Source organism: Dromiciops gliroides, chromosome 6 (genome assembly GCF_019393635.1).
Source record: "Dromiciops gliroides isolate mDroGli1 chromosome 6, mDroGli1.pri, whole genome shotgun sequence".
Classification (NCBI taxonomy): Eukaryota; Metazoa; Chordata; class Mammalia; order Microbiotheria; family Microbiotheriidae; genus Dromiciops; species Dromiciops gliroides.
This window is the reverse complement of record NC_057866.1, coordinates 6730913-6756668: the sequence shown is the minus strand read 5'-3', so window position 1 is coordinate 6756668 and position 25756 is coordinate 6730913. Positions and strand designations below refer to the sequence as shown.

The 25756-nt window shown below is 44.0% G+C and overlaps 1 protein-coding gene across 3 annotated transcripts in view; it reads right to left on the bottom strand.

Moving 5' to 3' along the window:
- CPT1A (carnitine palmitoyltransferase 1A) overlaps positions 1–25756 on the bottom strand; it is a 74060-nt gene that overhangs the window by 28213 nt on the left and 20091 nt on the right. For 2 of the 3 annotated variants that reach the window (XM_043969864.1, XM_043969865.1), the window contains 6 exons: positions 15741–15895; positions 12747–12886; positions 6212–6383; positions 2547–2648; positions 1428–1565; positions 348–425 (listed from right to left, as the gene is read on the bottom strand). In XM_043969864.1, the coding sequence (XP_043825799.1) occupies positions 348–425; positions 1428–1565; positions 2547–2648; positions 6212–6383; positions 12747–12886; positions 15741–15881 (771 nt within the window). In that variant the 5' untranslated portion in view covers positions 15882–15895. Of the gene's footprint in view, positions 1–347; positions 426–1427; positions 1566–2546; positions 2649–6211; positions 6384–12746; positions 12887–15740; positions 15896–16080; positions 16101–25756 lie in introns of those variants that run through there. The other variant, XM_043969867.1, reaches the window with a different exon arrangement.

Sequence of the window (25756 nt, the reverse complement as noted above, 5' to 3'; positions counted from 1 at the left end):
AGGAAAAACGGTTCTCCCCCTTCTGACAGGCCGAGCGCCATCTTCTATCCCTGCGTGATGCCTTCTACCCACTGGACCCAGGAGTTTCAGGAAATCGAGGGTGCACCAACCTCCTCATCCTGAGGAGGATGGAGCTGGCCCTGCACCCTCTGCCACCGTGTGTCAGATGGGCCTGAGCCGATGCTGTTCATGTGTCCTGGGCCAGAACTAGGCAGAGTTAGCGGGCACTGAGCGGCCAAGGCAGGCGGGCCTCTGGGTCAGCTTGTCCTTGCAGGAAGCAGCTGACCAGGGAGAGCGGGCTGCTTCCTGAATGGTCCGGACCATATTAACTGTGTTGTTAAACTTACCATGGCATAATAATTGCTATTCACCATGATGGGGCCTCTTCCTCTAAGGTAGATGTACTCTTCCCACCAGTCACTCACCTAAATCAGAGACACAGATGAAGAGACAAACACAAAATTCTTACCAGGGATCCGCCAGCCGTCTTCCTAAGTCAGAGGGAGTATGACGGAGCGGACAGGGCTGGTTTAACCCGATGCACCACAGAGCAGAGCGAAAACTGAGGGGCAATCCGATTATGCCAAAGCGAGGGAATTTGGGAAATGGGATGGGTCAGACGGACTGCTTCCCCTGACTGGCACCCAGGTAGAGGGCACCCTGTCCTGAGGGCAAAGGATCAGAGGCCCAACTGGCAGATGGTGTCCAACCACCAGGCTTCCCGACCTGTTGAGGAGTTCTACTCTACATTTATGAAGGATTTCTCTGCAGACGATTTCTCCTGGTTTTAAAGATGCCCCAAGTGCTTGGACCAGTCACCAGCTCTTACCTCTAGGCACCTTGAGATCCCTTCTCATCCCTTGGATTTTCCTAAGGAAAGCTCTCATGGGCCTGTCTCCTAATTACTGCCCTCATGCCCTCAACTCTCTCTCCAAAGTTCCCAAGGATTTCTTTGTGGCCAAATCTCATCCCTCTCCCCCTCCCTTTGCTTTGACATCAATGGCCACCCACTCCTCCTGGGTTCCTGGGGTTTGTCCCACTTCTCCTTGGTTCTCCTCCTCTTTGACTAGCCTTTCTCAGGTGCCTTTGCTGTCTCATGATCCATGTCACATCCTCACCTGGGGGTCTCCCCAAGCTTCTGTCCTGGGCCCTCTTCTCTCTCTCAGGGAACCTCATTAACTCCTAGGGTCCTAAAGGTCACCTCTAGGCAGATGACTCCCAGGGATTGCTTCATGCTTTACATTTGACTCCCTGGCACCTAGCCTGGGACCTGGCCATAAATGCATGTTGATTGACTAAGGGGGCAGGGACCAGTTCTTCTCATTCATTTCTACCCAGAAAATCCAGTGACGCTGCGTACCAGAAACAGGGACTACAGGTCATGACAATTTTGGAGTAGGAGGTGACAGCCTACGTTATGTACTCACATAGTTGGTGGCCCACCAAGATTTCAGCTTCAGATACCACTGCAGTCTTGGTCCAAGATTAATGGAAAAGTCTTCAGCAAGACCCTTCATTCTTTTAAAATCTTCTTTGTTCAGAAGAGGCTGAACTGATTCTAGATACTAGATTTAATGAAATGAAACAAAAAGAAAATCAGGGTGGGGGAGGAGCTGAGAGATGGTAGGCAAAGTGGGTTACATTCTCCCCACATATACTTGAGCCATTCCCAGCATCCTTAGAGTCAGGAGGACCTGGGCTCAAGGCCTGTCTCTGACACATATTAGCAAAACGGGCGTCTCTCTGTGCCTCAGTTTCCTTAGCTTCATAGTGACCCAAATTCCCAAGACTTTATGTTGACAAGTAGTCGATCGGTTTCCTTACCTGAAGATTCCCACACCTCCAAAGTCGGAATCCTGGACCCAACCCCCATCACAACCTCTCAAATATCTCAGGGAAAACAGTGCTCAATTCTTTTGCAAGCTTGGGTTGGTTGGTTCACTTCCTGTTTGTAACAACACCCCCAGAGGTGGTTTAAATGTTTCATTCTCTGACAAGGTAAGGCCATGGGTGAGAGGTACCACCCAGGTAAGGTCACCCCCTCTCTGAAGGAAGCACAGGATCAGCCTCATCGGTTTTTTAAATCTTGCTCTCGGCTACCCCAAAAGGATCCTTTCCTCTGCCCCTTTTAGATGGTGCCTGGGAAAGGAGGCAGCAGCACCTGAAACAGAGATTCTCTTGGCGGGCTCCCCTCCCACCCAGAGCTGGCCTGGCCTGAGAGGCTGGACAGTGAAGGAAGGATCTTCGTCCTTGTTCATCCCTACACTACTGGCCATGAAGCATCCTCCACACGGCCACTCCCCCAGACATAGCATCTGCTTTAGTCCTGAGGTTCATTATACCCTAGGCCACTGCGACAATCCTAGGAGTAGTGCAGAGAGATGATGCCCACCTTTAGGAGAAAGATGGCATACAGTCGGAGCACTGAAATGGCATTCAATGCCTCACTGAGCACCACTTCAAACCCCGCCAAAGAATCAAGTACTTGAAAGCATTAGATGTGGAGACCACCATTACATCCAAAGCAAAGTCTTGCAGTAACATACCCTGTTGACAGTATCTTTAACAGCGGGCACCGGCAGGCGGGGCAGGGATGTCTGGAAACTGTATAGCATCGGTTTTCGACCTGAGAAAATCTTCACCATCCCCTGAAATCCAAGAAAAGCCTCTTAGCGATGAGTGCCTGGCATACAGAAGGCGCCTAATACACGCTTGCAAAATGAATGAATGGACTTTAAAATGAGATTGTGGAAATATAAGAGCTTTAACCCATCCATAACTGGATTAGAATTAGAGTTCTAGCGTTCTATTGATTTTCTGCTCTTCCTTGGCAGAGGTGGGCGGGGGTTGAGGGGTAGAATATTGCACATAATGTCAGGTTGTTTTTTCAATAGGTTGATTAGTTTTGCTCTTCTTGGTTTCCTTAAAAAAGCCGGGGATGGGGAGGTGGGGAGAATAGCTCTCTGGGAAGGGGAAGAGGAGAGATACAGAGGGAAATTTATGTGATTAGTATTGAATAAAAATCTATTTTTGAAAACAAAATAAGTCTGGTGTCCCTTCTTAATTATTTACAACAGAGTTATTTGGGGCAGTTTTATTTTTTCATCTAAAAAACTAAGCTTCCCTCTGCCATCCTTAGGAACACAAACCCCATTGGAACTGAAAATAATGGAATGTTAATACCAAGCCCGGGAAAACAATCTGTTTGAGAAGAGCAAGAAAGCCAATGTATTTTCCTGAAGATGATCTAGTCACACCATTCCCTTACTAAACATGGGCACATCATAGACTCGGAGCTAGGAAGGCCCAGCAGAGGCAGGTGAAGATTGCTGGGCAAGCCCCCTGCTCAGGATCTCAGGAAGAATCCGAAGCCAGCTCTTCCTGACTCCAAAGCCACTACATCATACTGCCTCATTCCCTAAAGATGACTGCAAGGAAACTGTCAGGAAAGACCTCAATGCCCATTCATGTATTGGACCCCACTTCTGTTCCATATTCCTGGTTGGTTTCTCTCTCCTAAGGTAAGAAAGGATAGAAAACAATGGAAATCGGGTCTTGGCTTAAACAGATACCCTACCTCTAATGGGAGAACTCTCTGAGAGATAAAATATATGAGGATACATTTTATATATTATATACATTTTCAATGTATATAATATAGCTAAAAAGTATATATAACATATATTCAATGTATATATAAACAGCAGATAATGTAAATTATATAAAATGTATATATAAAAGGTACATTCAATGTGTATGTAAATGTATAGAATGTAGCTAAAATGTATATAATGTATCTAAAAATATCATTATAGTGAAAGGGGTTTTTATTTTTTGAGGCAATTGGGGTTATGTGACTTGCCCAGGGTCACACAGCTAGTAAGTGTCAACTATTGCAGGCTGGATTTGAACTCAGGTACTCCTGACTCCAGGTCTGGTGGTGAAAGGGGATTTTAGAAAATATTTCTTTTAATTCAAATAAATCTAGGAGGCCAGGTTCCAGATCATCTGAGGTTTTAATCAATTTTCTCTTGATGGCTCATTATCTTAGTTTCATCACTGTTGTTTTCTTCCTGTTTTCTAAACACGTGGAGTGATAAATGGCCAATGGGGCCATTCTTTTTGTGGATGGTCAAGAGCAGTGCGTTCACCTGAGAAGTGAAGGAAGGGCCCACTCAGTACACATGCCCTGGCTGGCCATGCCTGGGGTCATTCAGGGACAGAGAGGCCTCTGGGAGATGTGAGGGGATGGATGAAGGGCATTTGGGTACTGCATAGGAGTTGGACTAGCTGACCACTGAGATCCCTCCCATAGCTCGAGAAAACCCCCCCATCTCTCCTCTAATCACTCTCTGATCACTCTTTGTGTCCTCACTAGGCAGCCAGGCCTACATGACAGACCAATATGTCTTTATGACTTTTTTGAGGTGCTGTCCCCTCCCACCAGATTGTAAGCTCCTTGAGGGCAGGGACTATTTAAAAAAAAATTAATTGTATTCCCAGTGCTTAGTATAGTGCCTGACACATAGTAGGTGCTTAATAAATGTTTATTGGATTGGATTTATGGCAACATGACAACTGGTTTTCTGGAACCCTTAGTTTAGTATGTTTAGAATTTTATTTTTTTCAAAAATATATGTAAAACCAAATTTTGACATCAATTTTTTAAAACTTTGTGTTCCCACTTCTCTTCCTCCCTCCCTTCCCACCCCCCCACCCCCAAAAACTCAAGCATGGAACCCTTAGTTTAAGTAAGAACTGAGATGGGAGGAGGGAAGGAAAGAGGTCTTTATTAAGACCCTACTATGTGCCAGGAGCTATGCTAAGCACTTTACAAACATGATCACATGGGATCATTACAACAGCCTTGGAAGAGAGGTGCTATTTATTACAATCCCCACTTTATAGATGTGGAAACTGAGGCAAACAGAGTGACTTGCACAGCACCACAGCTAGGAAGTGTCTGAGGCCACATCTGAATTCAGGTCTTCCTGACTCTAGGCCCAGTGCCCCACACAACTGACTGGCTGTATATGGAGTTGTGTTCATCATTATAAAGACTAGAAAGGAAAGTCCCAGTGGAGGCTTGCTGGCCATGTCAGGGTCTGATACTTTCACCTCCACCAGGGGGCAGTAAGGGCTTTGGGGAGCATCCACACAGAAGGTGGGCTTTAATATGGAAGAACTCTCCCTTTTTTATAAAACAAAAACAATGTTTATTTGGACCACAGAATATGCGAGAACTTCACTTTGTCTATAAGACATAATATATCTGAATCATAGCCAAGATTTTTAAAGGAAGAAAAACAACCAAGTATTTTAATCTTTTCTTCAAATATTTGTTTTCTTTTCTGCAAGAACCAGTTCCAGGATCCCATTTGACCTCCCTGAGAGCAGCTACTCGGACCTTGTAAATCACCTTGTAAAATACCTCTTGGCTCCTACTTTACCCAATCTACGCCCCCACCCTACCCAGCTCTTCTGCTCTCTCCAACAGCAGAGCCACTAACCTCCTTCCTTAAAAGCTCCAAATGGTCTGTTAAAGGAGAATCACCTCCTGTTGCTGTTAATAGTAACCTTAAGGAGAAGTCATCTCTAAGGGCAAGGTGACACAGTGAATAATGCTAGCCTTGAAGTTAGAAAGACCCGAGTTAGAATTCTGCCTCAGATTTTTAATCCTATGCAAGTCTCTTCACTTGCCTACGGTTCAGTTTCCTCATCTGTAAAAGGGGGATAATACTATTACCTAAGACAAATGAGATAATATGTGTACACTGCCTTGCAAACCATAAAGTACTATAAAAGCTAGCCATTGTTATCATTATTAGTGTGTGTGTGTGTGTGTGTGTGTGTGTCCGTCCCATTCAGGATGCTCTTACACCAGTACGGCTCTTGTTCTCAGGACTTCATCATGACAAAGAAGCTGTTTACTCCATGTTTTGTTGGAGAGTTGTAAAACTTTGGGAAAGAATGAAAAAGCCAGAAGGAGGGGAGAAGAGAAGGACTAACTTGTGCGCGCACACACACACACACACACACACACACACACACACAGCTCGGTCCTGCACTAATGAGTTTGTGGCAAGTCAGAGCAGTTGCTATGGAGGAAAGACAGTGATATTCAAAGAGGAAAAGGAAGGAAAGGTGCCCAGGGTGCCACAGAAGCCTCCAAGCCACCAGTGATGGTGCCCTCCCAGCCCAGCATCATTACCATCCAAATTTTAGTTGCCCGGCTCAGTTTGCCATACTCGGCAAACATCCAGCCATGGTAGGAAAGCAGCATCTTTAGGGAGTACCGCATGGTCATGATGAGCGCGACCCAGAGCCCCGTGCCAAAGAGGATGCCGCTGACAATGTTCTTGGTCTGGTTGGACATGGAACCCCTGCAAACCAGACAAGACAATTCCACGTTAGCTGGCTAGGGCATACCGAGGGCTTGGGCACCCAGAGACAAGAAGCCTCCTTGCTCTCCAAGGGAGAGAAGATGGCTTGAGAAATGGTGCTGAGAAAGAACGTGGATGCCATCCCACATGGGGCATCAAGGCAGCTATTGACCTCTTTGGAATTCCTTCCATCCAATCAAAGTCAATTCTTTCCCAGCTGGTGATGATGTTTTAACCCAAAGCTTGCTGAGCTTCAAGTGACTTCAAAGGCATAATTTAGTGCCCCTGAAAGCAGAAGGCCTTAATGGCAGAACGAGCTGCACAGCCAGTGGGGAAAATGCCACTCACAACATCTCTCCCATTGACCACCATTCTAAGCATGTCTTCCCAATGTTCTTTCTGTTTGTTAGGATTCTGACTGAGATAGACCCTCCCAAATCTGGCCACTGGTGAGAAGGAATTTGGGTATCATTGGGCTTGAATGCCCTTTTCTCCATTTTTATGGATGTCACTTTATCTAAAAATGAACTATGAAAAATGAATATCCTCATTCAGCCACCACAGAAACTCGATCTTTTTTTTAACTGAAGGTGGAGTTTTCAAATTTAGTCTAAGTAACATGCTTTGTAACTGTCCATTACAGATACATCATTTAGCCATTTAATCTATTCTTAACCCAACCATTTAAAAGATTAATTTTAAAATATACAAGTATGGTTCATAATTATCATGACATAAACAAATACCATGAAAGATTTGCAAAAGAAAAATAAATAAAGCTTCCCAAGTTTGGTGCTTACTTAAACTTCAAACAAAAAATACTCCTTTCTCTACTGGAAATAACTATTTCAAAACTCAAGTCCTTAACAGGCTATCAGAATAAAATCTTAGTTTTGATTTATTTTTTAAAAAGATTTTTTTTTTTGCATTTTTTCCCAGCCCAGTACGAATGCAAGACATTTGGGTTTGTTTTTCTAGAAGATATATTTTGCAAATTTATATTTTGGGTTTCTTGTATTGTGTAAGTAAGGGAGAAATAAGTGAACTGCGGAAATAAAACATCATATTAAATATTTCAGAAATATGTAGATTTTTAATATATATATACATATATATATATAGAGAGAGAAACTTTATAATAAGAGATCCATTAAAAGTATGGTCTCCATTAAAAAGCAACATTCCCACTAGAAAGGGAAAGTGACGATTATAAATCCCAGCACGGAGTAAAGTAAAAGAAAATCCAACCCTTGTCTCAAGTAGGCCTTGTCTTGCCGGAGATCAGATTTCAGAGCTCGAACTTTCTGAAGACACAAAGTGAAACAATTTGAATGAAGAAGAAAAGTGGGTGTTTGGAGATGGATGAGTATGTACAGGAGACCCACCTACCAGCTCGGCTCTAAATAAGCCAGGTAACCAAAGATGGACATCAGGGCAGGGTCCTGAAGGTGACAGAATGGCAAAGGGCACACAAGAGGTTAGTGAGACGCGTGCCAAAGCCCAGAAAAAGCCATGGCCATGAGGAAGACCCAGGGATACCTTGGAAGGGCCTTTTTAGACAGACTGTTTGGCAAGCACAGGTTCAAAGGAGCATCTGGGCTGTTACCTTGGCAGGGATGGGATGCTGATGGATGACTAAAAGAAGGCAGAGATGCCCAGTCACTTTTTGGTTTCTGTTTTCTCCAAAATAATCTAAATTAAATAAATAATCTAAGATAAAAGGGACAGAGGGATTTTGCATTTAGGTGTGACTATCAGCCATTTAAAGAGGATTATGCAGTGACTGGATTGAGCTAAAGTAAAAGTTCCTTTGAAGAGCAGACTTAATTTGATCTGGGATATGAGAAGTGGAAAGTGAGCTGACTCAGAGACCTAAAGAGACCTACTGAGCCTGTGGCCAGAGCCTTTCCTAACGATGGGTGTCCCCCAACCCCCAAACACTGTGGGTGGGGAAGGGGGATTTCAGGCAGAGAAATGGCAGGCTGACTCCTGTCCTCACTCAGAAGGCCTCTGGAGACCTAGAGATGAGTGGAACCTGGAGGGAGCCTCAGGTTAGCCGAGAAATACAAGTCCCCTCCTCCATAATATAAAGTTGCATTATGCTTTTCTAGAAAGGAATTAGGGATTTCCCAAGACTTGGACGGACCTGCTCCATGAGGCCTTATATCAAGAGGGTTGTCAGTTAGTGTTCCCTGGCCCAGGGTGGGATTCACAAAGTCAAGCCCATAACTCCACGGGTGATTCAGCCTAAAGGAACAAGGCTGGAATTTCCACACATCCCCTCTTAAAGTTGCTGGAGGTTTTAATTACAGGTGTGTGGGCTTGGTCAAGTTGCTCAAGTTGAGGTAGTCATGCTTTCCCATGGAGCTCAGGAAAAGTTGCCAGTTTAATCTGAATTAGACCTTTCCTAATGTTGCCTTTTAAGATGAAGATTAAATTGAAGTGGGGCAGCTAGGTGGCGCAGTGGATAGAGCACCGGCCCTGGAGTCAGGAGGACCTGAGTTCAAATCTGGCCTCAGACACTTAACACTTACTAGCTATGGACCCTGGGCAAGTCACTTAACCCCAATTGCCTCACCAAAAAAAAAAAAAAAAGATTAAATTGAAGAGATTGGGTCACTGAAAGCCTATTACGATCTGAGTATTTCTAAGATTTGTGCATTCCTCCTGTCCACTGCTAAAAGTTGTTTTTCCCTGTTTCCCATTGAGAAATGCCTGGACCAGGTCCAACACTTGCTGCAGGAGCCACTTCTGGAGCAGCCTTCCTGAAGAGGGTGTCTCCAGGCTCTTCCCGTAACCACTGCCTTTGTGACGCAGCAGTGTGTATCAGGAAGGGGCTGTGGGTCTGTCCACAGACCTCTGAGCAGAATCAGGGTATCTCAGAGGGAGGAGAGACTGGAGACACTCTGGAGTCCAAGTCAGACCTGAATCACGATGGGGGTCCTCCAGCTCTGGCATGAATTTGATGAGGCTCTGGAAGTCCTCAGCATCCTAAGGCAGCCCCTTCTATGCTAAAATTGCCTCTTGGTAACTTTGATTTGTTACATAGTTGTACAATTAGTAGAGTCAAAGCAAGTCTCTTCCCATTTTCAAGTAAAAGCTCTTCAGAAAGTTAAAGAAAGCTATCACTGACTAAAGCAAATGTCGGTCATTAAGCGCTCATTAGTTAGTTATTGGTGCTTAACCTTCGGTGGGCACTGAGGATACAAAAACGGGCAACGCCCCACCTCCTGTTCTCAGGAGCCCACATTCTAATGGGTTAGTCACGTGATGGTGACCTGGGAGGGACGTACAAGATCCATGCAGAGAAGATGGAGGTGATCTCAGAGAGGAAGGAGCAAAGAAGACTAGGGAAGGCCTTCTGCAGAAGGTGGGATTTGGGCCAAATCTTGAAGAGAGCTAAGAGGAGAGGATGGAAATCGTTTCAGGCATATGCAAAGGAGATGATGGAGCATGGTGTTTGAGGGACTGCAAGGAGGGCAGAACCACTGGATTGGCAAATGCAAGGAGCAGAGTGTGAGAAGACAAAAAAGGGAGGAGGACCAGGTTCGGAAGGGCTTTCAGTGCCAAACAGAGGCCTTGCTACTTGGAGGTAACAGGGAGCCACTGTAGGTTATGGTGGGCAGGGGAGGGAGGTGACATAGTCAAGCCCACACTTTAGGAAACTTGGTGATTATGTGACAGCCCACAACACTCCTAAGCGAGGTGAGAGCTAGATAAAAATTTAACTGGGAAATACTTAACAAAATAAGTAAAAACACAAGGAAACATAGGTGATGTTAATGTTTTTAGGTCAGTGTGTGGGATGCAGAGATCCTTGTGGGTGGTTTGGTGGCCCCATTGCTATACGAGCTGACATCACTGATTCACAACATATGACATCCCCTATCATGGGTGACCTTGTGCCTGCGTCTCTACCCCAGACACCCAACTTTGAGTCTGACAACAGGGTCAGGGTCAACTAGGAAACACACAGCTAAACATTCTTTTTTTTCCACACATGTTACTCTGGCTACAACCTTACAATGTTTATAACTGTAAACGTGCAGTAACTCAACAAGCCTTCATGAAGTGCCTACTATGCATTAGATTCTGGGGCCACAAATACAAATGGAGTCATGTACAATTGACGGGGAGAAACAACAAGGACCTAAACAGTCACACAGAGAATGAACATTAGAGACAAGTCAATTTGGGAGGGGGTCATGGAGCAGTTGGGGGAGGATCAGGAGAAGCCTCATAAGAAAATGGGACCCAAGCTGCTCCTTGAAAGAAGAGATTCTATGAAAAGATGGATTTGGGGAGAGTGTCTATGTTCTGTGTGTCTTGGCTCCTACTCGGAATCTATCTAAGGGAGGCTTTTTTCCAGGTGGCAGAACAGGCAATTCTGCCTAAGCCCAGCTTTCCCACACTCCCTCAAAACAGTAACAAGGATGTCAAACAAGGACATTAATTTTAAGATGGAGGAGAAAAAAGAAGAGAAAAGAAAGAAGTGCTCTCTCTCTGGCACGCTCTCTCTCTCTCTCTCATACACACACACACACACACACACACACACACACACACCCCTTTAAAGGAAAGGACAATGACTGGAGAAATGAGGCAGCAGAAAAAAGAAAAAATGCAGAGATGGCAGAAGAGAGTAAACATTTAAAAAAATCTCAAACTAGAAGAGGTCAGAGCTCTACAGACCAGACCAAATCAACAGAGCTAGAGGACATAATCCTGTCAGATGATCTGAGAATTATTAGTCTCCAAGGAAAACAAGAGGAAAGAGTTTAAATATCATATTTCATGAAGTCAAACAAAATAAAACTTTTTGTAAGTATTGGAAACAGAAACCAGAGTACAAATCAAGATAATGCACAGGATCGGGACAGGGAGGAATCCCAAGTTAATTTCACCAGAAATATGGTTGTCAAGTCTCAGAGGTTCACAGGAAATGAAAAAGTCTCTTTTGCAGCTGGGAGGAAGCAATTTAAGTATCAACAAGTACCAGTTCAAATGGCACAAGAATATTCAATAAGGATAAGAAATTAAATAAGAACCTAAAATGTGTCATTTGGTAAGCAAGAGAAGTCGGCCTATTCCCAAAGCTAAGCATACTTTGTCATGGGAAAAGATGGTCCATTGATTAGGCTCATCTATTCAAGGTGACTTTGGAGGGCAGGGGTTTTACCTATCTCTACTTTCTAAACTTTCACAGATTGTGAAACCAAACTTACCACATTTTCTATGTCTCCTGACCTTCCCTGATCCCTGAGCCTGCATGGCTTGATGAATTCTGAGACCAGATGTGGCAGGTTCCTAATCATCCTTCTTCCCCGCTTTTCCTATCACTGCCAACTCTAAGTGAATGTCCAAATCTAGCAGCAGAATGTTGAGCCTAAACCTTTCCTCAGCAGCTGCCAGCTTTGCCCTCAGGAACCAATAAATAAATAAATCTTGAAAGCTTTTTATTGCTTCTTTTTTTTTTTTTTTTGGCAGGGCAATGGGGATTAAGTGACTTGCCCAGGGTCACACAGCTACTAAGTGTTAAGTGTCCGAGGCGAGATTTGAACTCAGGTACTACTGAATCCAGGGCTAGTGCTTTATCCACTGCACCACCTAGCTGTCCCCTTGAAAGCTTTTTAAACATTTGAAAACAGCTTTCACACCCTACTACTTCACCAGATTTTCATGTCATGTGACTGATGATTGATTGCTGTCTGCTATGGCCCTCTGACTGCTCTCCAGATTATCCATATCCTTTCTCAAGTGTGGTGCCCCAAACTGAACATGGTCCTCTGGATGGGGTTTGACTATGGCAGAGGATCGGGGAACTAAACCCTCCCTAACTCACTCCCTGGCTATTTAACTTGCCCTCACTCCACACTTGGATACACAAAGAAATACACATCTCTACACCAAAAAATGCCCAAAGGCATTCATCACAATCTACTCAGAGACTATGTCAAAACTGAAAATTCAGACAGCTAAAATAATAAGGTGGTTCTAGGGCACCCCACCCACCCCAAAGATGCTTCAGGGCAATGGGAGCTTCCAAGAATCCTGCAACCGGACCCTGCCATGCCAAGGATACCTTAGTACCAAGTACCACCTCCTTAAAACAGCACCTCCTACTGTTTTCTGGTGGCGACCCCTAAGCCGCCAAGCTGCAGAGGGCCTATTCTGATTCCAAAGAGGAAAGCAGACCAAACAAACATCAGACCAAACAAATGACAAGAGAACACGGAACAATGGGTTATACATCTTAAATCAAAATGCACGTGATTTTAATCATCTTTACAAAATTAAAAGAATGAATGCCAGCATATAAGACTCATCAGCACATGAGAATTTGAAGCGTGAATGCCCACTTACGTTGTCCCAAGAGTCTGATTGATCTTTGCTATTATTCCTAAGGAAGGGTCGACTTTCGCGTACATGGTTGACATCACCCCCACCACCACAATAAGCCAGCTGGATGGGCTCGCGGGATACACGCCCGTGATGATTCCATTCTAAAAATAAACACACAGAGGTATCTTTGGAGACCTGTAAGTGCTGCTTTCACTCAAGGCATCTCTAAGCAGCTTATCTTGATCCAAGGGTGACCCGGAGTTGCCTTCCGCTGGCCCCTGGATGGGCACTAGGTCACTCACACTGAACTTAAGGCAAGAGTCCCCAGGAGGGAAGAATAGGATGCTTGGCTAAGTAGTACCAACAAAGTCTGGAGGCATTCGTTTGTTCCAAAGAAAATGCTGGTGATTATCTGACTACTCATTGTTAGAGACTGGCCTCACCTTTCTAGCCTCCATCAGTCCAGACCTCTAACTAGCTAACCCCCATCACAGGGACACAAAGGGCCCCACACTTCTTCCGGGACCTCCCAGAAAGCTCTCAGCCTGGGCACATTGGCTCTTTGGACTGCTATTCTTCACCTTAATTTGCCCAAATGATTAGGAAAACCCAGTAAGCCTAAGTAAGGATTCTCACTGAGGAATGATTCAATTTACTTGGCTAAAAAACAGAACCTAAAAATAACAATCTAGTAATGAATTAAGCTTTTATACAAAACCTACTGTCATATATATATATATATATATATATATATATATATATATATATACACACATATATGTATATATGTATATATATATTATTTTCCAGTTACATTTAGAGATAATTTTCAACATTTGTTTTTATAAGGTTTCTAGTTTCAAATTTTTCTCCATCCCTCCCTTCCCTCCCCCCTCTCCAAGACAGCAAGTAATATGATATAGGTTATATATGTACAATCACATTAAACATATTTCTGCATTAGTCATGTAATGAGAGCAGAATCAGAGCAAAAAGGAAAAACTTCAAAAAAAACCCCCCCAAAACAACAGAAATAGTATGGTTCGATCTGCATCCAGATTCAACAGTTATTTTTTTTTTTCTGGATTTGGAGAGCATTTTCCATCATGAGTCCTTTGGAACTATCTTGGACCATTGTATTGCTGAGAAAAATCAAATCTATCACAGTTGATCAACACATAATGTTGTTGATACTGTGTACAATGTTCTCCTGGTTCTGCTCATCTCACTCCTCATCAGTTCATGCAAGTTCTTCCAAAACCTACTGTCTTTTTAAAGTTCCTAAGCTTGGGTTTCTCATCTGTAAAGTGGAGATAACAGGATATATTCCTTCTTTGTCTAACAAAGATGTAGGAAGGCTTAATCTGAAAAAGTCAAATTAATAGGTGCTTTTATTTATTTATTTTTTTAAAGTGGGCTTTGGATTCCTCTTGCTTTCTAAATTAAACCCACTATTCTCACTAATAACTTGTTCATGGCACTCAAAAATTTTACTACTATAAATAGTCTTAATGAAAACTAATTTTTTACTCAGGAATCCACTAAGTAGAAATGCTCTAGGTCACTGTAACTTTTTTTGTGTGTGACAACGAGGGTTAAGTGACTTGCCCAGGGTTGCACAGCTAGTAAGTGTCAAGTGTCTGAGGTCAGATTTGAACTCAGGTCCTCCTGAATCCAGGGCTGGTGCTTTATCCACTGTGCCACCTAGCTACCCCTAGTCACTGTAACTTTTAACAAAAGCCAGTGGAAGAAAACTAAAGCAAATTCTATTTCCTAATGTAAAACTTTCATGAAAAAGTAGATAAAACCAGGGATAAAACCAATCCCCCACTAGACAGTTCAAAGTGCAGACAAGAACAGGATCTGAATGATGGCCTGACTTAGTGCAGTCTGGTCACCACTGTCCCTGATAGGCTGGCCTCTTCTGACCTCCCTAAGGCTAGGCATCTCTGACTCTGGGATGCCCCCAACTTTGTTTTCTATTTACTCTCACCTGGAGGCACAAAAGGAGCCGGTCTGCAAGCTACCTGTATACAATCAATCAACAATTATTAAGTGCCTACTATGTCTATGCTAGACACTGTGCTAACCTCTGGGGATACAAAGAGTCAAAAAACATCCCCTGCTCTCAAGAAGCTCACAATCTAATGCCTCCATATGCAAAACTTTCAGGATTCACATAATTTCATCATCTTCCTCTTAAGATAGATACAAGGTGGCACATCAAGGAAAAGTCCATGTATTCCTATACTGTTTGGTGTTTTAAACAGAAACGAGGGTTATTTTTCATCAAAAGCATTGGGGGGGAATGTATTGATATAATCATGTGATTTTTTAAATTATGGTTATCAATATGGTCTATTCTGTTTCATATATTATGATTTTCCAAAGTACAGAGTCAGAGACTGGGGTCGTCTGCAAGATCACACTCAGCCAACAAACAATGCCTCCATCTGACAGGGGATTGCCTCAAGATTCCCTAGGGTACAAAAAGCACAAACTGGCCATTGTTCCCTGGAGAGGAGATTGAGTAAAATGAGTTTTATTGAAAATCGAAGTGGCAGCTAGGTGGCGCAGTGGATAAAGCACCAGCCCTGGATTCAGGGGAACCTGAGTTCAAATCTGGCCTCAGACACTTGACACTTACTAGCTGTGTGATCCTGGGCAAGTCACTTAACCCTCATTGCCCCACCAAAAAAAAAAAAAAAGAAAGAAAAGGAAATCGAGGCGCCCATGCTGCCTTTATCTAGCTTTGTCAGGACCGTCCTGGGTTGGCACTGTTACTGAAGCACCAGCTCCCTATCTAAGATATCTTGCCCCAAAGCTTCCAAAAAACACTGGAGACAGCTGGGAAAAGGAAATACAATATTAAGACTGAGAAAGAAAAAAACCACCGATAATGGAGAATTTCTTAAGTCTGATTCCAAACTTGAGTGGTTCTAAATATGTTTTCTCATGCTCTAATATTCTCCTATAGCATCATGGATGAAAATGGGCCCCCAAAGGCAGAAAAACCTTGAATCGGATGAACTTCTTCTTCCAAGAGTGGAGGCCTGAGAGGTAAATCTGTTTCAGAGCTTCATGACTCAGACGTAGGTCAATTCCATCAGGAGTGACTGTGAACTGGAATGCTACGGCTTGGTGAGCTTCCGCCATCTTTATCCAGCACCCTGCCAAAAGAAGAGGGGTAAAGATAACTATAGGAAAGTGGAATCTTGCACTTATTCTGGGAAAACCCAAGCCTGAAATTGAGATATTTTTGAATTTTGTGATATTCCCCTATAAGAGTGATGATTTTTTTTAAAGTTCCCCTTTAATAGGACTAGAGCCACTGCTAACACTTAAAAATACTCACTCAGTACATCCTCTTTTCCTCAAGTGTGTGTCTGCATGTATAGGTCTGCCCAGTATCTTTTTAGATGAACTGAATCAGGAATTGGAAATGGGTGCCCAAGGCCCTTCCCTGACACCCCACCCAGGCCAGTTGGCCAACTCCTAATGGTCATTCTCAGGCCCTACCACAATTCTCCACAATGTAATGAGCCCCATTATTGCCTGATTCTCTGAGTGTCAAAAGCCAATCTCATTTGGAATTGTTTGGGTTCAGACCTTCATTAAAAGCTACAGCAGGGGCAGCTGGGTGGCACAGTGGATAGAGCACCGGCCCTGGAGTCAGGAGTGCCTGAGTTCAGATCCGGCCTCAGACATTTAACACTTGCTAGCTGTGTGACCCTGGGCAAGTCACTTGGCCCCAATTGCCTCACTAAAAAAAAAAAAAAAAGCTACAGCATTCTAGAAGTTTCATCATCTAACACCAGAAGAGTTAAAAGAGGGGCCTCTGCTTCAGGGAAAAGCAGTTTCCCAAAAGCAAGTGAGCCCATTCTCCTCTGCTCAGTTCTGGGCTCAGCAGCTCTCTCCCTCCCCACTCACTGGGCAGCATCTGTTCAAGACACATGCACCACAGTAGGATTCAGTGGGCTTGTTCAACAACAGGTATTCTCATCCACTTGATTTTTCCCATGTGGCCAAGTGGGTTCTTCTAAGTAATTACAGGTCTCATTTAGGAGACCTACAGCTGAGGCTAACCCTGGGGAGAAGGGCATAAGTAGACTGCAACTTATGCCAAAGAAGGAGCTTAAAAGTCAGCAGAGAAATGCATGACTAAAAAAGATGGGCCCTTCGAAGAGCAATAGCAAAGGATGATCAATCAGCCAACCGATCAAAGAGTATTATTAAATGACTACTGCATACAAGAGTAAAGAATGAAACAATCCCTACACATCTCTGAGTTCATGGCTCTGAGTGTAAGGCATTATGCCCACCCACCCCCCCCCAAAAAAAAACAAAACAAAAGAAAAAACCCTGCTGGTCCCTGGCTTTGAAGAGCTTCCGTTACCTCTGAGGTTGACTCATACCAAATCCAGTGCTTCCCCTAAGCACAAACCATGAACAGCTGTGTCCACTGTCTCTTTCAATTAAATTAATCAAACATCAATTAAGAGAGGAAACACGGCGTATAGATCTAGGGCCACTCCTGAAACTAGGAAGGCCTGGGTTCAAGACCTAACAATGACAAATATATATATTATAGATGTTAAATGCACAACATAATACACATGTGTTTTATAAAACAGATAGAGCCCTACCACCCTGCTTCACCTAGGCCTAGCTCAGTTAGAGAGCCCTCAGTATTCAGTCCACATCCTCAAACACCACCACCAAGCAAGCTTCAGAGATCCTGTGCTCTAGAGCCACCCACTACTCTGGGGCTCGCAGCCAGTCAAGGCAAGCTCCTTTAGAAGCAGACACTGCCCTACGCACACCCAGCATGGCCATCACACTCATGCTTGCTCTTCCAGGACTCCCCAGGTCAATGGCCTCTCTCCACCTCTCCGTAAACACCTTTGGAATGTAGGGCATAAGTCAACAATAATGGATAAATCAAAAGGAAGACAGAAAGAAAAATAGTCCAGATAAGCAGGGTGAAAAGGCACAAGGAAACTGGCCCGGGTCCAAATAAAGATCCTCGCACAGGTCTCAAGTACCACTTAAAAGCTGGAAGAAAAATGAAGCCATTTTGAAAAAGTCAACTAGTGCAAATGGTCACCCTATTAGCAGATGAGGTATTCAGACTCAGAAAACAAGGAGAGAGAAAGACAAGAGCAGATAACTCAGGGCAAAGTGACTCTTGGACCCCCTTCCTGCAGTGCCCCATCTGATCAGTGGCCAAGCCTGGGAGATTCTACCTGACATCATCTCTGCAACCCTAGCATCCAGTTGTCTCCACTGGTAGCACCATCCCTCTGACACAGGTCCTCGTGACCTCTCAGCCTGGCCTATTCAATGAGCTTCCCTGCCTCAGTCTCCCCCCTCTCCAATGCTCCCTTTGGCATTCCGAGTCCCTCACTGTCTGGCTCCCACTTACCTTTACCAGACTTATTACACACGATTTCCCTTTGGGTGCTGCCAAACTAGACTTCTCATTCTGTTCCTCATACAAAACATTCCGCTTCTCCAGCCTCCCTGACTTTGCATTCCATCACCTTGGCTTCATCCAGAGCTCAGCCCAAGGGCATCCTACCATGTGGCCTCTTCTCATCCCCGCCCCCCCAATCACCTTGTATACATTGTGTATCTGCTTATACGTATCCTTGTGCCCTCCCAAATGGAAGCTCTGTGCTTGCTCGGCAGGGAGTGTACACATAACCAACGCCTGTTAGTTGGAGGGTTGCTTGAGCCATCTCTCCCAGCCTCAGCTCAGCACATCCACCGTGCCATGGGATAAGGCACCTTCCCGCTCTGTAACTGTGACTTATAATGGCAGCGCCCACCATGCTCTTTGCCCTGACCCTAACTCCAGCAGGGCATGAATCTCAGCCCCAAATGATGCAGTGAGCAAGTGTTTAGTGACTGATCTGCTGGCCAAATCAGTGCCTGCAAGAGGAGATAGAGAACCTCATCCGAGGTTCAGCTCAGGCGCCCCTTCCTAATGGAGGGTTTCCACAAACCAGTGCCCCCATAAGTAGGGTTCTTTTCTTTTTTTTTGTTTTTTGTTTTTGGATGAGGCAATTGGGGTTAAGTGACTTGCCTAGGGTCACACAGCTAGTTTAGTGTCTGAGGCCAGATTTGAACTCAGGTCCTCCTGAATCCAGGGCTGGTACTCTATCCACTGCACCACCTAGTTGTGCCCCAGCAAGGTTCTTTTCATCCTCAGATGTGTTTGCATGTGTCTGTGTTTACATGGGTCCTATTTACACAGCACATGCTGTACTCTCCTTTCAGAATTGTTGTTGTTGTTTGTCCTTCATTCTCCAAGGGACCATGACATCAGGGTGATGTCATGACTTGCACTGAATTGGATTTCAGAGAGGCAGAGCTGTGCGAGGTCACCAGCCTCACTCTCTTCTCCAGAGCCATCTGGGTCCAGTGGCAAGAAATTCATCAGGACGACTGGAGATGTCCCGGGATGACCCTCCCACCAGGATGGAAACTCCTTGAAGGCAAGAGCTATCTTGCGAATTGTTTTTTTTTTTAATTTTTCTATCCCTAACAAAGCTCCTACTTGTTTAAGAGATTAACAGCATCTGAGCTGGATTCAAGGCCAGTGGCAAAACCAGCACAGCACCTAGAGCTGTTAGCACTCTCAGACCTCATCTAGTCCAGCCCCTCTCTTTTCACAAATGAGGAAACAGAGGCAGACACCAGTTAAATGACTTGCCCAGGTCAAGGGGCAGGATTTGAACTCAAGTCTTCCTGACTCCAAGTCCCTACATTCTCTCCTATATACCTGCCTCTAATAAATGTTTACTGCATAAAATGACCCCCGTGGAGGTGCCACACCTTCAGATGTGTAGGCATAAAATATAAGGCAGGAATCATGAAGATAAGAACCTTGCACAACTCTTGTGTCTTCGTCCTAAATCTAATGTGATGTGGCTGGTTACTATTTAACCAATTGCTACTAGCTTTTCTTTGTCGAGGGGGGAAGAGAATAGAGGAAGCTAGAAGAGATGAGCACTTAGGGAAGGATCCCATGAACCCTGGTTAGTTACGATGTAGCCACTCTCGGTGCCCCTGCCTTGTGACTGTGACTGTTTCCTTGGGATGTGCTAAACTCTAGACCTGATAGGAAGGACTGCCTCCCGGGGAGAGGAGACCTTGCCCTTTTACTCTCATTTCCTCAAAACCAAACCAAAGGCCTTTAAGGGCAGAGGACTTTTGATTTCCTTTCTACTAGTGAGGAAGGATGAATTACAAAGAAAGCTCCCCCTCCCCCCAGTGCATTCCCACAGCCAACCACAATCCCCCCCCCCCCCCCCCCCCCCCCCCGTTGCTGGACACTTCAATGAGGATCAACCAAGTGGGTGAGAAGAGGTACCACCTAAGGTCCTTCTCCAAAGCTTTAATCAACAAACATTTACTAAGCAGTGGTTATGTATTCAAGGCACAGAGTCAGATCAAACAAAACACTCTCCCTGCGGTCAGAGAGTGAGTATACAGTCACCGGGGGCATCCTACATTTATTTACAGATAAGCAAATACAAGATTATTGGACTAAGGAAAGACTCCTTGGAGCTCAGTTTCTTTGTCTGTAAAATGGGGTTGGGGGCAGCTAGGTGGCACAGTGGATAAAGGACTGGCCCTAGATTCAGGAGGACCTGAATTCAAATCTAGCCTCAGACACTTGACACTTACTAGCTGTGTGACCCTAGGCAAGTCACTTAACCCCAACTGCCTCACCCCCCCCCCAAAAAAATCCTCTCAGAGATAATAATGTAAAGAATCAAATGAGATACTGCCATTTTTAAGGCATACAATATAAACACCAAATATGGTATTTAAAATGTTATTTATTTAGTGGGCTACTTGATAATCATCTCCAATCCACCTCAGTCCAAGCAGCACTGGCAGACAGATGTATGTTGGCAGCTATTCTGGTAAGATGAACAGTTGCTGCCTACAAGCTCACAGAAAATGAGTGCTCAGCCCTCAATGAATGGATCTAATTGATTAGCCTCAAAAGACCAAGGTCCAACACCCAGCGACAGGAGGAGTCCACACCTCCACACACCCTTCCGCCTCACCATTTCCTCCTCACTCCTAAGGTCAATTTCCAGAGAACAGGCTTTTCCCATCTGTGTTTGGCACGACTTTGCTTGATTTACATGGCAATGTTTTTAAGGGAATATATACCGTCTGACCAGTCTCCACCTGTTTCCTTCTCTAGTCTTTTTCCCTCCTACCCTCAGACCTTGGGCTCTGCTCCCATGGATGGACAATTGATATCCATTAAGCACCTCCCAAGCATAGGTCATTCATGTTTGAAGTATTCTCATGCTTATTAGACAGAAATATAATGCATAGGGAGTCAGCCTCAAAGCCAGGAACACCCAAGTTCAAGAGCCCCCTCCAACACCTGGTTCCTGTAACCCTGACCAAGCCCTTCACCCTGCAGAAAAGGTGCAGACCTGCCTTAGTGGAGGGGCTCTCTGCATCTGGGAGTTCCTTGGCCCAGTGAAATCACACAGACAAGTCTTGGCTTCTTCCTTTAACACTGGTATCCACTGAGACTTTCCACTAAAATCTGAAAATCAAATGTCAAAAACTCCACTGGGTCCCTCCTATTTTGCCCCACAAACTTTCTCTATCACCCAGTCGGCACCGAACAACATCACAGTGGTCCGAGTGTCCAGGCCTAGTGCTCCCCATCTCCAGCCCCCTGTGAACACCTCCTGCCAATGCAAATTTGGACCCTTCTCTTGGTCTGGCTTCTTCCTTGATGTTTCTACAGACACCCCAAAATTCCAGCCTTCCTCCACCTCACAGACAACTGCAACAGTCTTCTGACTGATCTTCCCTTCTCCAAGACATCCCCCAGACACACTTCCCCAGCTGCCACTTGAAAACATGCCTCTCCTCGGTCTGGAACATGGAACGAATGGCTCCTGCCAATAATAGGTGCATCTACAAACACTTTACACTTCATCATCACCTCAGAGGAGGATGCAGCTGAAGAAGAAACTGAGGCTGCCACCCAAACAAGCAGGTACAAAGATGGGACGTCCCTGTCCTCAGTAGGCTTATGTTATTGGGGGGGGGGGAGAAAAAGATATGTAAACACAACATAATTTCATCAAGTGAGAGCAAGCAGGAAAGACCTCGTGTAGGAGGGAAGGTGAGCTCCAATCTGAAGGAAACTAAGTGAGGAAGGAAGGCACTCCAGGCATGGGCACAGTCTGTGCAAAGGCAGTGCCTCGATAGCTCCCCCCCCCCCCTCTGTCAGCCCCCTTTTTATTAACCTGCTCTCCCAGGTGAAACCCGGGCATGCTGCCCCCAAGGCTGCCGAGCCCCGTGCTTTGCAAGCCCACAGCTGGAACTGGGCGAAGCAAACCCCAGCGTCCCTGAGGGGTTTTGTGGGCCTTTCCACACCTTGCCACACCTGTGGCTCGGGGTTTTCATCCGTGCAGTTTAGCCCGGTTCAGAGGCCTCCCTGCAGCTGAAATGGAGGGGGAGGGGCCTTAGCCTCTCTTACACACACACACACACACACACACACACACACACACACACACACACACACACACACACACACACACACACCCCACACACACCCTGGAGGCCTAAGGCTTTTTAATCTCAGCCCAAAGGCAGGGTCCCCAAATCAAAATAAATTCCCACAGCAGAAAGACCCTGTTAGCAAAGATCTAGCCCACTGTGGCTGTCCCCTACTCAATACACTCCAAGGGTTCCCAGCTGTCCCTGGATCCAATAGAACATACTCAGTTTATCAGCTGTGGGAGACGTGACTCCCCCCCCCCCCCCAAGAACAATTCCCTTAGGGATGTGCTGAAGAGATTATTATGCCCATTGTACAAATTAGCATTGGGGAAAAACCAAGGCTGAGAAATGTCCTTGGTCAAGTCTTTGTTGTTATTCTTGTTAACTTGAACATTCATTTTAAAAAATGTTGAGTGCCAAATTTTCTCCCGCCTTCCTCACCCTTAAAAAGGCAAGCAATATGATATCATTTGTAATACATGTGAAGTCATAGAAAACATTTCCACATTAGTCATGTTTCAAAAGAAAACAAACCAAGAAACACAAAGAAAGTGGGAAAAAGTCTGCTTCCATGCCCACTCAGAGTAAATCAGTTCTCTCTGTGGAGGTGGAGAGCATCTGTCATCAAGGGTCCTTTGGAACTATGATGGATAATTTGTCTTGATCAGAGTAGCAAAATATTTCACAGGGGAATCATCATTAGTAATATTGCTATTACCATATACAATGCTCTCTTGGCTCTGCTCACTTTGCATCAGCTCATATAAGTCTTCCCAGGTTTTATTTAAAGCATCCTGATTATCATTTCTTATACTCTAATAGTATCCCATCAGAATCATATGCCACAACTTGTTCAGCCACTCCCCACTTATTAGGCATTCTCTCAGTTTCTGATTCTTTGCTACCATAAGAACTGCTGCTATAAATATTTTTATAGAAATAGGTCCTTAGGTGGATAAAGCACCAGCCCTGGATTCAGGAGGACCTGAGTTCAAATCTGACCTCAGACAGTTGACACTTACTAGCTGTGTGACCCTGGGCAAGTCACTAAACCCCCATTGCCGCCCCCCCCCCCCCGAAAGAAATGGGTCCTTTCCCTTTTTTTATTTCTTTGGGGCCCAGACCTAGTGGTGGCGTGTATTGTTTGACAGCCCTTTGAGGGTAGTTCCAAATTGTTTTCCAGAATGGTTGGATCACTTTGTCATCAAATGATATTGCTGTCATTGTGCACAACGTTCTCCTGGTTCTGCTCGCTTCACTCTACATCAGTTCATACAAGTCTTTCCAGGCCTTTGTGAAACCCTCCTGTTTGTCATTTCTTAGAGCACAATAACATTCCATCACTATCACATACCAAAGCTCGTTTGGCCATTCCCCAATGGATAGGCATTCCTTTGATTTCTAATTCTTGGCCAACACAAAAAGCTGCTATAAATATTTTTGTGCAAATAGGTCTTTTTCTCTTTTGGGGGATGCCTTTGGGATATAAACCTAGCAGTGGTATTGCTGGATCAAAGGGTATACACAGTTCTATAGCTCTTTGGGCATTAGTTCCAAAGTAGTCTCCAAAATGGTTGGATCTTTTCACAACTTCACTAATAGCGGATTACTGTCTCAGCTTTCCCACATCCCCTCCAAAATCCAATATTTTCTGTTTTTGTTATATTTGCCACTCTTATAGGTGTGCGGTGATACCTCAGAGTTGTTTTAATTTACATTTCTCTAATCAATAGCAATCTAGAGCATTTTTTCATATAATTATAGATAGCTTTGATTTGTCAGAAAACCGACTGTTCATTTCCTTTGACCATTTATCAATTGGGGAATGCCTTGTATTTTTATAAATTTGACTCAGTTCTCTCTCTCTGTGTACATATATATGTATATATGTATATAACAAATGAGGCCTTTATCAGAGATACTTGTTTCAAAAATTCTTTCCCAGTTTTTTGCTTCCCTTACAATCTTACATTAGTTTTGTTTGTGCAAAATATTTTAAATTTTATATAATCAAGAACCATACTATTTATTTTTTGTTTTTCCTTTTTGCTTTGATTCTTCTTTCACAGAATGACTAATGCAGAAATATGTTTAATGTGATGTTACATATATAACATATCAGATTGCTTGCTATCTTAGGGAGGGGGGAGAGAGGGGAGGGAGGGAGAAACATTTGAAACTAGAAATCTTATAAAAACAAATGTTGAAAACGATCTCTACATGTAACAGGAAAATAATAAAATACTTTTATGAAAAAAAATTTATATAATCAAAATGATCTATTTTACATTTTGTAATGCTCTCTATATCTTCTTTGGTCCTAAATTCTTCCTCTGTCCATAAATCTGACAGATAAACAATTCCATGCTCTCTTAATTTGCTTATAGTATCACCCTTTATGTATAAATCATGTACCCATTTTGACCTTATTATATAGTGTGAAATTGGTCTATACCTAATTTCTGCCATACTGTTTCCCAATTTTCCCAGCAGTTTTTGTCAAATAACGAGTTTTTGTTCCAAAAGCTTGAATCTTTGGGTTTACCATATACTACATTACTAGTCATTTACTGTAGTGTAATTTGTATCTATTCTATTCCACTGATCTACCCCTCAATTTCTTAGCCAGTACTAGATTGTTTTGATAATTACTGCTTTATAATACAGTTTGAGATCTGATACTGCTAGACCTCCTTCTTTCACATTTTTCCATTGATTCCTGTGATATCCTTGAGCTTTTGTTTTTTCCAGATTAATTTTGTTAATTTTCTTAGATATATAAAATATTTTTGATGGTTTGACTGGTATAGCACTACATAAACCAATTAATTTAGGTAGTACTGTAATGTTTTATTACATTGGCTCAGCCTACCCATGAGCAATTACTGTTTTCTCAATTGTTTAGATCTGATGTTATTTGTGTGAAAGGTGCTTTATGGTTTTGGTCATACATTCTCACTTTCTTTAACTCTAAAATGGGGATAATAGTAGCACCTACCTCCCAGGCTTATTGTAACGATCAAATGAGATAATATTTGTAAAGCACTTAGCAGAGTGCCAGACACATTATTATCATTATTATGCTAGGTGGCCCAGTGGATAGAAAAAGGCCTGTAGTCAGAATTCAAATCCAGCCTCAGAGAGTTACCAGCTGTGGGACCCTGGGCAAGTCACTTAACCTGTCTGCCTTAGTTTCCTCAATGGTAAAATAAGAACAAGAATAGGCTAAGTGACTTGCCCAGGGTCCCACAACAATAGCACCTCCCTCTGAGGACTGTTGTGAGGATCCAATGAGCACTCTGCAGAACTCCATCAGTGCTATGTAAATGCTGGCTATTATTACTAAAGCTCATCCCTGAGTTTCTCTCACAGAAGGAATTGACCTTCTGACCTCCTCTCTTCCCCGTCTTCTTTATCTTGGCCTCCTTATTCCCAATTCCATGGATTTATGATCCATGACCCTAAAGCATTCG